The sequence below is a fragment of the Pristiophorus japonicus genome, chromosome 5, assembly GCF_044704955.1.
Source record: "Pristiophorus japonicus isolate sPriJap1 chromosome 5, sPriJap1.hap1, whole genome shotgun sequence".
NCBI lineage: Eukaryota > Metazoa > Chordata > Chondrichthyes > Pristiophoridae > Pristiophorus > Pristiophorus japonicus.
Window position 1 is genome coordinate 47,225,614 of NC_091981.1, and position 17,905 is coordinate 47,243,518.

General features: G+C 44.3%; 1 protein-coding gene across 6 annotated transcripts in view; it reads left to right on the forward strand.

Moving 5' to 3' along the window:
* elmo1 (engulfment and cell motility 1 (ced-12 homolog, C. elegans)) overlaps nucleotides 1–17,905 on the forward strand; it is a 351,421-nt gene that overhangs the window by 76,324 nt on the left and 257,192 nt on the right. For 5 of the 6 annotated variants that reach the window (XM_070880592.1, XM_070880596.1, XM_070880593.1 and 2 more), the window contains 3 exons: nucleotides 8,727–8,881; nucleotides 15,025–15,065; nucleotides 17,003–17,075. In XM_070880592.1, the coding sequence (XP_070736693.1) occupies nucleotides 8,804–8,881; nucleotides 15,025–15,065; nucleotides 17,003–17,075 (192 nt within the window). In that variant the 5' untranslated portion in view covers nucleotides 8,727–8,803. The remainder of the gene's footprint in view (nucleotides 1–8,726; nucleotides 8,882–15,024; nucleotides 15,066–17,002; nucleotides 17,076–17,905) is intronic. The other variant, XM_070880591.1, reaches the window with a different exon arrangement.

A 17,905-nucleotide genomic window follows, 5' to 3' on the forward strand; every position in this document is an offset into this window, starting at 1 on the left:
TGTACACGCGCGCAGCTGCCGGCACTGTTTTCGGCGCAGAGCTGTAGCTCCGCCTCCAGCAGCTCCTGCTGCGCAGCGCTGAGGTGGAAATGGGCCTACAGCTATCTGAGAATCGCGAGGTAAGTATTTGGCGCAATTTTTGTTCTATAAATTAGGCGGGCCTCTCCGATGTACGCCGATCTAGCGGGCGGCTGAAACGTGACCCCTGTGATGCTGCTGATAAAACAGTGTTGATTTCTACAGACCAATCGAGATACCTAATTTCCCCCTCACCCCAACTAAGATACATGGGTTAAAGGGAAAGAGCAGGGGAGTGGGACTCATTGGCTAGCTCTTTCAAAGAGCCAGCACAGGAACGATGGGCCTCTGTTCTCTATGATTCTATGAAATTCTCAGGGGGGGGGAATTGAAGGAGTTGTAGTCATTGTGTGCTTTGGTTACTCCCTCCATCCAATACCTATTTAGTTTATAATTTGCTATGCAGTTTTATTCACTTATCAGATGGTATTGAACTCATCAAGAATTCTACATAAAATACAATTTTTGTAGATTGTTAAAATTGTACAATTCATGATTATTCAGGCTGCAATTCTGTAATCTGAAAGCAAAAAAAAATTCCCCAATTATGATTTAAATATTTAGGTGAATGCGATGGCTGGAGATAGAAGGGAAATCGTGATTTTCAATTCCCATGCACTGAGTGGAAACATCTACACAATGTATGTTGGTGAAATGATTCTGCAATATGTATTGGAATCCAATGCACTGGAATCTGCCATATTTACATTGCAGGGAGGAATTCTGAGCAGCATCACCAACCCAAAAATAGCTGCATGTATGTTTGTTTCCAAGGTACGATTGTGAGCTTTAAGTTTGCAGCAGAGGTTCGGCAAAGGAAAGAGTGCATTGCTGCCTATTTGGAATAAAAACTGAACATGATTAAATGATAAAAAAAAGTTTGATGGTGCAAGGCAAAAAGGGGTGGTAATGGAACAAATAAAGAACCAACAGATGGATCTAGAGGAAATTGTAAATGGTTACAGCAGAACAGCCAAGGGGGAGGAAAGCATGGAAAACCTGGCAAAGCGGAGAAGGGTCCCATGGCCCAGGAGTGTGGCATAGAAAGGTGGTAGACCCCAGGAGTGCTGACTGTGTACTAATATGGGATCCTCACCCCAAGCACAAGCTCACACCACCTCCGCTCCCAGTGATTCTGGTGCAGCCATCCTCCATATCTCAGCTGCCTGAGAGAAAATGGGAGTGGTGGTTAAGATCTAAAGTTATTAAAGTTACTATACAGTGCCTAATAGAAAGCCCCTGTTTGTGGGATCTTGCTGTGCACAATATGGCTGCTGCATTTCCTATATTACAACAGTGACGACACTTCACATGTACTTCATTGCCTGTAAAGTGCTTTGGGATGTCCTCAGGTGGTGACAGGCGATATATAAATGCAAGTCTTTTTTTTATCCGAAGAGGTATTTTTTGTCGGTGGCTAATGTAATCACTACAGTCCGAGGTAGAGGGTGCCATCGTTTATGGTTTTGTGTGTGTGTGTGCTGAGTATTGAGCCAGTTCCCCCAGGCCCTGCCTGCAGCTCCCTGGCTTGCCTGTATGGACTCTTGCCCAGCCTCTGCGGAAGGACCAGTGGCAGTGATCAGTAGAAGTAGACGTGGGCCGAAGCCTGTTTTCTTGCCGAGATTTTTTAGTTCCATAGTCTTCGTGTGGGAAGTACCTAGAACCATGCTAAATATGTTGAACATATGCTGAAGCAAACCGCAAGTCTGACAATTGTTACTGAGAAATGGCCAAAAACAAAGACAAACATAAAAATGGTTGCTATGGACTTTCTTTTACCTAGCAACGTTGACATATCAGTGCTAGTGCTAAATTTTAAGCATGGATAGTGTAAGAATTGGTAAAAAGAAGCATCACTGAGGACATCTGAGGTCTGGCCGCATCATATCTAAGAAAGCAATAAAGAAAAGAAAGATAGATTACGAAAGTAAACTTGCACAAAACATAAAAACAGATAGTAAAAGCTTTTACCGATATATAAAACGGAAAAGAGTGATTAAAGTAAATGTTGGTCCCTTAGAAGATGAGAAGGGGGATTTAATAATGGGAAATGTGGAAATGGCTGAGACCTTAAACAATTATTTTGCTTCGGTCTTCACAGTGGAAGACACAAAAACCATGCCAAAAATTGCTGGTCACGGGAATGTGGGAAGGGAGGACCTTGAGACAATCACTATCACTAGGGGGGTAGTGCTGGACAGGCTAATGGATCTCAAGGTAGACAAGTCCCCTGGTCCTGATGAAATGCATCCCAGGGTATTAAAAGAGATGGCGGAAGTTATAGCAGATGCATTCGTTATAATCTACCAAAATTCTCTGGACTCTGGGGAGGTACCAGTGGATTGGAAAGCAGCTAATGTAACGCCTCTGTTTAAAAAAGAGGGCAGACAAAAGGCAGGTAACTAAGCCGGTTAGTTTAACATCTGTAGTGGGGAAAATGCTTGAAGCTATCATTAAGGAAGAAATAGCAGGACATCTAGATAGGAATAGTGCAATCAAGCAGACGCAACATGGATTCATGAAGGGGAAATCATGTTTAACTAATTTATTGGAATTCTTTGAGGATATAACGAGCATGGTGGATAGAGGTGTACCGATGGATGTGATGTATTTATATTTCCAAAAGGCATACGATAAGGTGCCACACAAAAGGTTACTGCAGAAGAAAAAGGTACGCGGAGTCAGAGGAAATGTATTAGCATGGATCGAGAATTGGCTGGCTAACAGAAAGCAGAGAGTCGGGATAAATGGGTCCTTTTCGGGTTGGAAATCGGTGGTTAGTGGTGTGCCACAGGGATCGGTGCTGGGACCACAACTGTTTACAATATACATAGATGACCTGAAAGAGGGGACAGAGTGTAGTGTAACAAAATTTGCAGATGACACAAAGATTAGTGGGAAAGCTGTGTAGAGGAGACAGAAAGGCTGCAAAGAGATTTAGATAGATTAAGCGAATGGGCTAAGGTTTGGTAGATGGAATACAATGTTGGAAAATGTGAGGTCATCCACCTTGGGGGAAAAAAAGGCAATATTATTTGAATGGAGAGAAATTACAACATGCTGCGGTGCAGAGGGACCTGGGGGTCCTTGTGCATGAATCCCAAAAAGTTAGTTTGCAGATGCAGCAGGTAATCAGGAAGGCGAATGGAATGTTGGCCTTCATTGCGAGAGGGATGGAATACAAAAGCAGAGAGGTCCTGCTGCAACTGTACAGGGTATTGGTGAGGCCGCACCTGGTGTACTGCGTGCAGTTTTGGTCACCTTAAGGAAGGATATACTAGCTTTGGAGGGGGTACAGAGACGATTCACTAGGCTGATTCCGGAGATGAGGGAGTTACCTTATGATGATAGATTGAGTAGACTGGGTCTTTACTTGTTGGAGTTCAGAAGGATGAGGGGTGATCTTATAGAAACATTTAAAATAATGAAAGGGCTTGACAAGATAGAAGCAGAGAGGTTGTTTCCACTGATCGGGGAGACTAGAACTAGGGGGCACAGCCTCAAAATACTGGGGAGCCAATTTAAAACCGAGTTGAGAAGGAATTTCTTCTCCCAGAGGGTTGTGAATCTGTGTAATTCTCTGCCCAGGGAAGCAGTTGAGGCTAGCTCATTGAATGTATTCAAATCACAGATAGATAGATTTTTAACCAATAAGGGAATTAAGGGTTATGGGGAGCGGGCGGGTAAGTGGAGCTGAATCCACGGCCAGATCAGCCATGATCTTGTTGAGTTGCGGAGCAGGCTCGAGGGGCTAGATGGCCTACTCCTGTTCCTAATTCTTATGTTCTTAAATGGTGCAGTTATACATAAATCTAAGTTTTGTTTTCCTCTCTGTTGCTAATAAAGATACATACTTATTGACATTTCAGACGGACACCTGCACTCATTTGTCAACCATATAATTATAATAATAAAAGTAATGGTATTGACTTTTTTTTTAAAGATAGAAGTACTGAAAAAACAATAGATCTGAAAAAAAGTTAGAGGTTGAAAAAGAATGCTTATCTATGAATTTATGAAGGGAAATCATGCTTGATAAATCTTTTAGAATTTTTTGAGGATGTAACTAGTAGAGTGGAAAAGTGAGAACCAGTGAATGTCGTGTATTTGGAATTCAAAAGGCTTTTGACAAGGTCCCACACAAGAGATTGATGTGCAAAATTAAAGCACATGGTATTGGGGGTAATGTACTGATGTGGATAGAGAACTGGTTGACAGACAGGAAGCAGAGAGTCGGGATAAGCGGGTCCTTTTCAGAATGGCAGGCAGTGACTAGTGGGATGCCGCAGGGCTCAGTGCTGGGAACCCAGCTCTTTACAATATAATACATCAATGATTTAGATGAAGGAATTGAGTGTAATATCTCCCAAGTTTGCAGATGACACTAAGCTGGGTGGCGGTGTGAGCTGTGAGGAGGATGCCAAGAGGCTGCAGGGTGACTTGGACAGGTTAGGTGAGTGGGCAAATGCATGGCAGATGCAGTATAATGTGGATAAATGTGAGGTTATCCATTTTGGTGGCAAAAGCACGAAGGCAGAATATTATCTGAATGGTGGCAGATTAGGAAAAGGGGAGGTGCAACGAGACCTGGGTGTCATGGTACATCAGTCATTGAAAGTTAGCATGCAGGTACAGCAGGCGGTGAAGAAGGCAAATGGCATGTTGGCCTTCATAGCTAGGGGATTTGAGTATAGGAGCAGGGAGGTCTTACTGCAGTTGTACAGGTCCTTGGTGAGGCCTCACCTGGAATATTGTGTACAGTTTTGGTCTCCTAATCTGAGGAAGGACGTTCTTGCTATTGAGGGAGTGCAGCAAAGGTTCACCAGACTGATTCCCGGGATGGCAGGACTGACATATGAGGAGAGACTGGATCGACTGGGCCTGTATTCACTGGCGTTTAGAAGGATGAGAGGGGATCTCATAGAAACATATAAAATTCTGACGGGACTGGACAGGTTAGATGCAGGAATAATGTTCCTGATGTTGGGGAAGTGCAGAACCAGGGGACATAGTCTAAGGATAAGGGGTAAACCATTTAGGACTGAGATGAGGAGAAACTTCTTCAGTCAGAGAATTGTTAACCTGTGGAATTCTCTACCGCAGAGAGTTGTTGTTGCCAGTTCGTTAGATATATTCAAGAGGGAGTTAGATATGGCCCTTACGGCTAAAGGGATCAAGGGGTATGGAGAGAGAGCAGGAAAGGGGTACTGAAGTAAATGATCAGCCATGATCTTATTGAATGGTGGTGCAGGCTCGAAGGGCCGAATGGCCTACTCCTGCACCTATTTTCTATGTTTTCATGGACCTTCCTTATCCGTCACCACCCCTCGTCCGGCATGATTCTGGTGGCCGGGGGTATATGTGCAGAACGCAGCCGATCTCCATCTCGACTTTGGGGCCCGCCAACACTCGTCCCGCCGCCAGAGGCCGCGCTGACACTCGGCCTGACGACACTCGGCCCCCCGAGGGCCTCACCGACACTCGGCCCGCCGACACTCAGTCCGCCAAGGTCTGCGCCGACACTTGACCCGCCAGGGGCCCACCAACACTCAGCTCTCCCGAGGACCCCACCGACACTCTGCCCGCCTGGGGCACCGCCAACCCCCACCCCCCCCCTCCCCCTCCCCCTCCCCCTCCCCCCGAGGCTGTCCTCTCTTTATCCGGCAAAATCCCTCATTCGGCACAGGCCGGGTACCGAGGGTGCCAGATAAGGGAGGTTCAACCTGTAATAACTTTTATTTATATAGCGCTATTAACGTAGTAAAACATCCCAAGGCGCATCACAACGTAGTGTTACAAGACAAAACATGAATTTGACACCGAGCCACAAAAGAAGAAATTAAGGCAGATGACCAAAAGCTTGTTTAAGGAGGATAGAGAGGCGGAGAGGTTTCGGGAGGGCGTTCCAGAGCTTAGGGCCCAGGCAGCTGAAGGCACGTTCACCGATGTTTGAGCAGTTATAATGAGGGATGTTCAAGAGGCCAGAATTTGAGGAGCGCAGACATCTTGTGGGATTGTGAGGCTGAGAAAGATTACAAAGATAGGGAGGGGCAAGGCCATGGAGGGATTTGTAAACAAGGATGAGAATTTTGAAATCGAAGCGTTGTTTAACTGGGAGCCAATGTAGGTCAGAAAGCACAGGGGTGATGGGTAATTGTGACTTGGTGCGAGTTAGTACACGGGCTGCTGAGTTTTGGATGACTTCATGTTTACGTTGTATGGAATGTGGGAAGCAAGCCAGGAGTGAGTTGGAGTAGTCAAGTCTAGAGATAACAAAGGCATGAATGAGGGTTTCAGCAGCAGAAGAGGTGTGAAGGCAGGCAATGTTATGGAGGTGGAAATAGGCAGTATTAGTTATGCCGCGGATATGTGGCTGGAAACTCATTTCAGGGTCAAATATGGCACCTAGGTTGTGAACAGTCTTGTTCACCCTCAGATTGATGCTAGGGAGAGGGATGGAATCAGTGGTTAGGGAAAGCAGTTTGTGGTGGGGACCAAAGAGAATGGCTTTGGTCTTCCCAATATTTAATTGGAAAAGATTTCTGCTCATCCAGTAATGGATGTCCAACAAGGAATCTGGCAATTTAGATACCAAGCAGAGGTCGAGAGAAGTGGTGGAGAGGTAGAGCTATTTTTATAGGAAGTACTGTAAAATCACAAGTACTCGCATTCATAGTTCTGATTTTCCAATTTCTTGCTTCTTCTTGGCTCTATGGATCTTGGATTTATCAGTGAAACGCATGTAGCGCTGCCGATGATATCCAATCGAATGTGGGATTATTGCGAGTCATGGTGCAATAACTAGCTCTAGATCTAAACTTTCGCTAGCATTCTCTGCAATTTTAGCTTCTCTAGTTCTAGTAAATTTCTACTGATGAACACTCGTGAAAAATTTTATCTAGCTAGAGTCTGAAAAAGAAATGGTGTTGCCTTTGGCTCCCGCAACTATGTGCATGCAGCACGCCATTTTTTCGGTGCATGCAGTCACTGACTAACCGATCTAGTACAGAGATCATGATTGGCTGATTTTGCTGTACTAACAAATACAGCAGTTATGATTAGTCATTTAAGTAACTTGCAATTACATCAGCTGGGTTTTGACGAGATTTCTGCCTATTTTCTAATGAAAATTTCTGCAAAATGCTCACTTTTTGAAGATGGGAACACTGATTTTTGTGATAAGTGGTCCCTAAACTAATATTGGTTTGAATATGAAGTACTTCCACAGAAGGCACCACGGAAAAGCATTTTTTGAGACTCTGCCCACGATCTAAAGTGTGAGATGTGCAGTTGCTTGCCTGTTGTTCAGCAGTACATCCCAGCAAGTAAAAGGGGCAGTGTTACAGCATTGGGTTGCATTGCAGAAAAGCTAAGGTATAAAGAGGGCATTTGTCTTGATAGCTGGTCTTTTAAGTAGGTAGACTAAATCACATCAACATTAGTGAAAATACACTGCTTTGCTCAAGTCAGAAACATTCAAACTGTTTTGACAGTTATATATATTTGTGTGTATTATCTGTATATAAATATATTTATGTTTTAACTAATTCATTGAATGTTCTGAATCCTTGAAGTACACAACTAATGGAAATCTTATAAACGATCTTGACTTCTCTCAGGATTTGATTTTGTTGACAATCATTCTAGAAAGCAAGAATAATGCACACACAGATTCATCCGACGAAAATGCTGAAATGCTCAGTTTAAATCAGGATTGAAGTTAATCTATGTTACTCAATATTACAGGTCCACAAAGTGAGCTTCTGAATTTGCCAGTAACTGCACTGCGACTGGTCAGGTGGACTGCAATGATCTTTCTCCAGTCCTATACATTCCTTTGCTCCAATACATAGCAGTTTAGGTTAACATTTCATGTACAGGCTCAGTGTTCGTCATGTGGCAACTTATGGGTGTTAAAACTTTACTCATCCAGGGACCATGTGACTCGTATTGTCAGTTTCTTGGTCTACTATCTGTGTTACTAGTTTACCTGGGTTACTAGTTTGCCAGTGTATAGGTCTTCTACCTATTAATTTATAGTTCTGCTATCAGTATTACTAGTTTATCAGTTTGCAGGTCTGGTATTGTTGCGATAGTTGACTGTCTCCATTGGGATTACCACCTGGTTTTCAAGTGATTATTTGGGTGAAACTGGTCACCAAGAACCAGTTCTTTTTAAACATAAAGTCTTCTGATCCACTTACATCAACAACATCAGTTTGCATTTAGATAGCGTGTTTAACATAGAAAAACATACCAGGGTGCTTCATAGAAGCATAATCAGACAAAATTGGATGGTGAGCCAAAGAAGGAGATATTGGGAAGGGTGTCCAAAAGCTTGGTCAAAGAGGTATGTTTTAAGAAGGGTCTTAAAGGAGGAGAGCGAGGCAGAGAGTCCCGGAGGTTTATGTCTATTCTGTGATGTGGAGACAATAGATATTAAAGTTATTAATGTTAGCAGTGAATTTTTATTGTTGACAAAGGAAATATTAGAACCTAAACCATGATCCTTGGCAAAAGGTGGCATCTGTACTTGGTGTTCTCTAGGGTTTTATTGTGCTTGATCAATAACCAAAACGCAATGAATTCATTTAGCCAAATATATACATTTATTCCATCTCAATTCACTCTTGTGCGTTTTACTTTAGGGTTGGGTGATATTCGGGTCACGTGTGCACTCAGGCGACTTACCGTGCTTTCTCCAGCGAGCGTATAAACCGTTAAGATGCCACCTCCGTCAGACATTGTGAAGGTGGCCATCGAATGGCCTGGGGCCTTCCCCAAGTTGATGGAAATTGATCAGGTAAGAGGTTCCGTGTGCCAAAAATGGATGGGAAAGAACTTGCATTTATATAGCGCCTTTCACAACCTCAGGATGTCCAAAAGTGCTTCACAGCCAATTAAGTACTGTTGAAGTGTAGTTACTGTTGTAATGTAGTAACGAGATGTTGACCAGATAATCTTTTTTTTTGTGATGTTGGTTGAGGAATAAATATTGGCCAGGACACTGGATGGAATTCCCTAGCGCCTCTTTGAAATAGTGCCATTCGATCTTTTACATCCAGGGCCATGTCTCATCTGAAAGACGGCACCTCCCAACATTGCAACACTCCCTCAGTACTGCACTGCAGCGTCAGCTTCGGGTTTGTGCTCCAATCTGTGGAGTGGCAGTTAAGCTCAAGTGAGTGTGCTACCACTGAGTCACAGCTAACATCTAAAAACTGGTGGCACTTGGCAGGCTACCAAAGAACTTCCAATTTACTTGATTCCTCAGTTCATTCTGTTGCGAGTGAAGTGGTCAGAACTTTAAATTGCACCCTTATTCCTTGTATTTAAAAGAAAAGTAACAGAGTAGAATAGACAAGTGTAATGACTGTTGAATGATGGGTGTGCATTGAAACATAGAAACATAGAAACATAGAAAATAGGTGCAGGAGTAGGCCATTCAGCCCTTCTAGCCTGCACTGCCATTCAATGAGTTCATGGCTGAACATTCAACTTCAGTACCCCATTCCTGCTTTCTCGCCATACCCCTTGATCCCCCTAGTAGTAAGGACCTCATCTAACTCCTTTTTGAATATATTTAGTGAATTGGCCTCAACAACTTTCTGTGGTAGAGAATTCCACAGGTTCACCACTCTCTGGGTGAAGAAGTTCCTCCGCATCTCGGTCCTAAATGGCTTACCCCTTATCCTTAGACTGTGACCTCTGGTTCTGGACTTCCCCAACATTGGGAACATTCTTCCTGCATCTAACCTGTCTAACCCTGTCAGAATTTTAAATGTTTCTATGAGATCCCCTCTCATTCTTCTGAACTCCAGTGAATACAAGCCCAGTTGATCCAGTCTTTCTTGATAGGTCAGTCCCGCCATCCCGGGAATCAGTCTGGTGAACCTTCGCTGCACTCCCTCAATAGCAAGAATGTCCTTCCTCAGGTTAGGAGACCAAAACTGTACACAATACTCCAGGTGTGGCCTCACCAAGGCCCTGTACAACTGTAGCAACACCTCCCTGCCCCTGTACTCAAATCCCCTTGCTATGAAGGCCAACATGCCATTTGCTTTCTTAACCGCCTGCTGCACCTGCATGCCAACCTTCAATGACTGATGTACCATGACACCCAGGTCTCTTTGCACCTCCCCTTTTCCTAATCTGTCACCATTCAGATAATAGTCTGTCTCTCTGTTTTTACCACCAAAATGGATAACCTCACATTTATCCACATTATACTTCATCTGCCATGCATTTGCCCACTCACCTAACCTATCCAAGTCGCTCTGCAGCCTCACAGCATCCTCCTCGCAGCTCACACTGCCACCCAACTTAGTGTCATCCGCAAATTTGGAGATACTACATTTAATCCCCTCATCTAAATAATTAATGTACAGTGTAAACAGCTGGGGCCCCAGCACAGAACCTTGCGGTACCCCACTAGTCACTGCCTGCCATTCTGAAAAGTACCCATTTACTCCTACTCTTTGCTTCCTGTCTGACAACCAGTTCTCAATCCATGTCAGTACACTACCCCCAATCCCATGTGCTCTAACTTTGCACATCAATCTCTTGTGTGGTACCTTGTCAAACGCCTTCTGAAAGTCCAAATATACCACATCAACTGGTTCTCCCTTGTCCACTCTACTGGAAACATTGGGAGGAATGCTGCATCGTTTGGCAAGTTAGAGAATCAATCCCTCTTTTTCCTTCTGCCAGCCACAGAGGTTGACAGCTCCTTCCCTTTTTGCACACACATGCCTTTTTCCAAATATGAACGTGCTGTGGAATTCATCTTTCCATATAATTGGGGCAAATTCCACAGCACAGGGAGATTAGGGTAATGTTTTGGAACTGCTTTTCAAAGTAGTTTTTCAATAGCCGTATCCCTTGGGATTCAATGCATGTCATAGTTGTGGTAAATGTCACTGTTTTACAGTTAACATTTGAGAGAACAACACTGAGTTCTAGTTACGTCCTGACACCTGGAGAGTGTGAAAGCACACTGAGGGTGTGACTTACAGACTAATTAATTTAAAAGTAACATTCCAGCTCTGAACTCCTGTGGTCCAAGCTCCTCTGAGTACTAAGGTGTGACAATGGGGTCAAATTTGCGGTCGGAGGCTTCCTACCTACAAAAAATCTACGGACCTGGTGGTTCGGGAGGTTCGGCTACTTGTGGTCCTGGGCCTCTACATGTAGGCCTGCGTAGAGGCCCACATATCACAGGAGTGTGTGCGGTTTGCAAACTCCCCTGTGATCACGTGGGCCGACCCAACCAATGAAAGTATTCCCATTCATACTTATGAGTTCCGATTCTACGGAGCTGCCATAAATATGAATGGGAATACCCCCAAAAATAAATTTGAAAAACACATTACATATTTAAAATTAATTTAAATGACATTTAATTAAATATTTTTGTAAATAGTTATTTTAAAATATTTTTAATGTTTTAACAGGGCTAAAAATAAAACTTACCTTAATGGACAGGGTTTTTAATATATAACTGATTGAAAAAAAATTATTTTTCTTTTTTTTTAAAAAACTCTTGCGCTGGTAAAAGCAGGTCTTATGCCTGGGTAAGAATTTCAAGGGCATTCGCTGGTCAGAAGATAGCCCAACTCTCCGCTAGCGAATGCCCATTTCTGTCAGATTCGTATGATCTGTCAAGAGGATTCTTGACAGTACGCAAGTTCTGGGTTTTGGCGCAAGTGCAGTGCAAGCCTAACCTCGTAACTTGCGGGGCTCCTATGGGCACGTGCGCACCTCGTACGTGTCCATTTCTATCAGATTCTTGACCGGATTTTTGACAGATCGCAAGTTCCGGGTTTTGGCACATGCGCAGTGCATGCCTAAACTTGCGGGGCCTGTACTGGCGCATGCGCACCTCGTCCGTAGGGGCCCCAAATTCAGCCCCATTGTGTAGTAATGCTGTTTATTGGTGTTTTGCATGGTAAATGATTGTCTGAGGCAGTGTAATGAAACTTCATGCCATGCCATGCTACGAATGTCTGGGTGCCTGAGTTACCACATGCTGTTGCCGATCTCTGCTGTGCCAGTTTTGTGGAAGTGACGGCCGGTGTGGGGGTGGGAAGAGGGAGGTGGTGGTGCATTTTGCTACTGAGCACAGAGCGAGTTGCCCTGGTTTGCCTCCTGAAATTCCATGGCTACCTGGGTTGTAGATTGGCTCCCTTAGCCCTTGCCAAGGGGAAATGGAGTGCAGTAAAGAGAGCTCTAGGAAAGGAGTCCAGGTCGAGTCGATTGCAGCCTTGTGCAGGACTGCTGGGAATTTTTTATATTCGTGTTTGTTCTTGAAATGTTGGCAACACTGCATTTATTGTTCATCCCAAGTTGCCTTGAGAGAATTAAGAGTGAACCATATAGTGTGGAACTGGAGTCACGTGTAGGCTTATACAAATGATGATCTTCCTTCCCTGAAGGACATTAATGTGCGTTGGGCTTTAAGGAAGACTTCACTTCCTCGAGGTGGACTCCCTGATATAAGGAATCGACACCCGCCCTTTCGTATAGTGACCACGGAATCATTCTGACGAAAACTTTGGTTCAACCAGTTTTATTCGAGTATGCTAGGGAAGGTTCCGATGAACACATCCCAGAACAACAGTTTGTAATGACAGTTATATATTTTCTGAGGTATGCGACCCTCTTACAAAACCATCGATTGGCTTACTGCTATCAGAGAAGTTACATTAATTTGTTGACTCTGAGTGGTTCTTCCCCACCTGTCCATTTCCCATCACATGTCACCCTTCTGGAATGTGTTATTCAGTGGTGTCAACTTTGCCTCAGTTCCTCATGACGTGTTGATTACCATTGTTTTTCAGGGTGGTGCCTCCTTATCCCTCTCCCAAGAACTCTAGTCAAAACTACCAGTCAATACCATCCTGGTCCCATGCTGCTATAATCTATGTTCCTAAACATTTTACTGTCCTTGTTCTGTACTGAATATGTACGCTTCCATGAGTCTGTACTAAGGTTAATACAACGGATGGTTCATTAACCATCAGGTCCTGTTGCTTACCTCTTCTTAACCCAATGTAAGCAAGTATATAAGCGTGCTTTACATACATAAACTGTTTTACATATAATCGGCCAATCACAATCCCTACTGGAATACAGAGGAACTCCTGATCCCTCAGAACCTCCTAATACTGATAAGCCCTACAATCTAGGCCATTCACTACCCTCAGTATCCACTTTATTGACCGCATTTTGTCCCCTTACAATGCGGAAGCTTTCATGTTTATTTTATTTGGTGCTGGCCTAGAAATTGCCAGTTTCACAGTTTGCCACAGTGGAATTTGAACTCATGACCTCTGTGTTAGTTCAGTACCATGACCCTAAGCTGCCATACCCTGAATAATTTAGTAATTTGATCATTTTTGTTTGCGTCAGATTTGGCAATTTAAAGCTTAGGCCAGCCTAAGAAGCACAGAATATTGGGCCTACTCATTGATGCCAATTTGAATAGACAGAGATGAATAGATACACACATGAAATTGACAGGCAGGAAAAGACCAGCTGGTCCATCAAGTTTGTCCCACATCTCATGATAGCTGGAGCATCATGACTAGAATCTTCCCAACCCATCCTGCAGCCATATCTCCTGGGAGAGGCAAAAAACAGGAAAAAAAAAGCCAGGGCCAACAAGGGAAAAAAATACCCCTAAGGCGATTGAAACCAGTTCAGGAGATCATCTGATTGGCCTGCCATGTGACCAGTTGGTCTGGGCGTGGTATACTCGCCCAATGTTGTCCTTAGGACCCTTACTCTAGAAGTCTGCTGACTTTGTAGTGAAATAGAAGCAGTGGAATATACATTCAGCCCTTAGTTTATAATCTTGGCAGCCTAGTTTCGTACAGGGTGAAAGTGCAATTTGAACCAGCTGGTGGTGATGTGGCAGGTTGCTGATGCGTTACAGCATGGAATGTGTTACCAACATACCTTGCCCTATAAAAACTTATGCAACATGTTGGAGGGAAAAAAACATTGACATCAACATTTCCACATGAGGTTTTATTTTTTTAAGTTATTTTCTCCCTTTGTTCTGTCCTGAATTCCTCTCCTCTCCCATAGGAGCTACACGGGAGAGCCTTGGGAATATGTCTAGAAGCTGCTCTGGAATATCACCGCCACAGTATAGAAAATTGGAAACTATTTAGAACTTTGATTCTCTGATTCTATTTGTGTTCTGACTTTCCTGAAACTCGGAGAGTATAATCAGCAAGGATAATCTGCTGGCATCTGATGCTAGTTAGATCTAATTTACATATGCAGCTAAGGCGGTGGCCTGTAAATCAAGTATGGTAAAAGCCATTTATATTCAAGTCCTTTGCGATGGCTTACTTTGTGTGAATATTGATTTATAATAAAATAAAGAATAAAAGGTTCGAATGATACAGATTTGGTGCCAACATTCGTGCCTGGCAAGGAACAAATGTTGACATTGACTTGAATTCAGCTCATCTACTGTTGACTAGGCCAAATCTGAAGCATAAAAACAAGGACAAGTAGAGGGAATTGGTCACATGGCCATGACCACGTACTCAAGGTTGGCTGCTACCCAAGTCTGTGACTCTGTCAAAAGAACAGGGTGAACATCTCATCTAATGGTGACATCTCAAACTAGATCAGTGCCACTGTCTGATGCATTTGATGATAGCCTCTGACCTCCCCATTCCCCAGTCCCAGCCTGGCTGACTGAAACGGTGAGTAAGTATTTGTGTAGTATACCCAATGCTAACTGTTTGAGAGGCTTAAACAACCGCAAGAGTCATTGGCTTTGGATGCCAGGTTGGGAAAAATGACTGCTAGAAATACTTAGAGACAGACAGTTTAGTATACTGGTGAAGCTCAGTATACTGGGGATCAGTACTTCAGAAATTACAATTTTTTTAATAAAGAAACTTTTTTTTCCCTCCATTATTTCAGAAAAAGCCTTTGGCCTCTATCATACGGGAAGTCTGCGATGGGTAAGTGTCTCCGCGGCCTGAATTTCAATGTTTGTAGGCTAAAGCCCATTCCTCACTCGTAGAAAAAAGCTTGGCTGTGATGAGAGAGATGGCCTGTTATAACTTGATAGGCTACACGCACAGCATTAATCCAGAGATGTGCTGGCCAAGTTGATTGGTTGAACATACTCTTCAATTTGACATAGAGTGGCTTAGGAGTCACACTTGTGATTCCCTCACCTGATTATCTTGGCTATGACAAGGAGGTGGGGAGGGAGGAGTCCACAGGGAGTGACTAGATGCCTACCATGGCGAGGGAGGCAGAATAAGACTCGATGCTCTTGTGAGCTTCATTGTGTCCTTAGCAGAGGCCTGGGAACAGATTGTTGGCCTTGTCTAGGAGAAAGATGTACATCTTGGGAGCGGGAGAAAAAAAATATTTTTAAATGGAGGGAAGGTGAGAAGCCAAGGATGCTGGGTTATAATGGAGATGGTTTTGACAGAGGAGCCTATGAATTATAGAATTCACGTTAATTAACTTTCTTTTAGTAATGCAGTTTAACGCTGTAGGAAAGTGGATCATAGAAATTGGGACAAGCTAATTATCGATACAAGAACTCTTCTTGATTGTAGTTTCTTGACAGAGGTCGAGCTAAAGTCAGACAAGGGGATGTATGTTTACAACTGGAGAAGTTTCTTTAAGTTAAATGTTCAAACTATAGCAATGCACCTCTACTTTGGTTAATGGCAGGTTCAGTTTTGGAAGTAATTTACTGGCAAGACATCGTTAAAGGCCATTTTGAGCCAAACTTTTTGCCAGGTCTCAGTGATGCAGTTTTTTAATGTTCCAGTGCTGCAGTTTATAGGTGATAATGCAGTAGTCATGATGTGTTTTTTGTACTGTGATTAGACACATGACCACAGATGTTATATAATTAGATTGAAGTTTAAGTTGGCCCAATGAGATGAGGTGAAAGAAAGACTTGCATTTATATAGCGCCTTTCACGACTTCAAGATGTCCCAATGTGCTTTACAACCAATGAAGTACTTTTGAAGTGTAGTCACAGCAGTCAATTTGCACACAGGAAACTCCCACAGACAGCAATGTGATAATGACCAGATAATCTGTTTTTGTAATGTTTGTTGAGGGATACATATTGGCCAGGACACCGGGGATAGCACCCCTGCTCTGCTTCGAAATAATGCCATGGGATTTTTTACTTCCACTTGAGAGAGCAATCGGGGCCTCGGTTTAACGTCTCATCCGAAAGATGGCACCGCAAACAGTGCAGCACCCCCTTAGTACTGCACTGGAGTGTCGACCTGGATTGCGTACTCGGGTCCCTTGAAATCTGAAGCATGGATTGGGTCAACATCCTTTGGACTGATTATGTATTAAAAGGCCATTTTCTGTAGGCTCATTTGAGCTGTGCAGAGCTGCGTGGCCTCGGAAGGTCCTGGGTCCTATCTCCAATCTGTGCTGAGGCAGCTGATTGTCGTCAGGGCAACGGTCAAGGTGCTGCAGCTGGCCTTGGTGTTTCAGCTCCGGGGAGGAGGGCTGGGGTTGGTGGGCGGGAGGGAGGGGAATTCAGATGGAGTTCCTGCTCCTGATCCCTGATTGCATGGATGTTGGGCGACGACCCACTTGGCCTGCTATGTGATGCCCTCTGGAGTTGAATTGCCTGGTGAGGCTCACCGTCTGACACATGAAGAATGCCCATTTGGATGATGTACTTGCTGCATGTTCGAGTGTTTGAATGTTAGACATGGCGAATGGTCATGTCTCATGGGTGGGGTGGGGGTGAATGGGGTCAATTGAGGAGGGGGTGGCAGGCCAAGTTTTATGTGTTTGAGGCCTACATGTTTTGAGTAAATAATAGCTGTATGATTGTAACACTAATTTGTACTACTGTTGTAATATAACAGGAAATTATTATTTTTTTCTTTTTAAATCAAGTTGGTCTCTACCAATTCCTGAAAACTATGCTCTGCAGTATGCTGATAGCACAAACTTTTATATCACAGAGAAGGTAAGTGCGTGCATGTAAAATGCTTCTTGTGTATTTGTGTGAATTTCTGCAAAAGGATTCTTAACCATTAGAATTTAAAGAATTGATGTGAGAGCTAATAGGCAGTTGTAGGGTTTAAAAAATATATATATATATATTGTACCAGTCAGTGCAACAGCACAACACGCGGGGAGAGTGCAAGATCCCTGAGGTGCGTGGCGGGGGTGAGAGAGAGAGGGAGAGGTGAGACCAACCGAAAGAGAGCAGAGGGAGAGGTGAGACCGACCGAGAGAGAGCAGAGGGAGAGGTGAGACCGACCGAGAGAGAGCAGAGGGAGAGGTGAGACCGAGAGGGAGAGGTGAGACCGAGAGGGAGAGGTGAGACCGAGAGAGAGCAGAGGGAGAGGTGAGACCGACCGAGAGAGCGCACAGGGAGAGGTGTGACCGAGAGCGCGCACAGGGAGAGGTGAGACCGAGAGAGAGCAGAGGGAGAGGTGAGACCGAGAGAGAGCGCATAGGGAGAGATGAGACTGACCGAGAGAGCGCACAGGGAGAAGTGAGACCGAGAGAGCGCGCACAGGGAGAGGTGAGACCGACCGAGAGCGCGCACAGGGAGAGGGAGACCGAGAGAGAGCAGAGGGAGAGGCGAGACCGAGAGAGAGCAGAGGGAGAGGCGAGACCGAGAGAGAGCAGAGGGAGAGGCGAGACCGAGAGAGAGCAGAGGGAGAGGCGAGACCGAGAGAGAGCAGAGGGAGAGGCGAGACCGAGAGAGAGCAGAGGGAGAGGCGAGACCGAGAGAGAGCAGAGGGAGAGGCGAGACCGAGAGAGAGCAGAGGGAGAGGCGAGACCGAG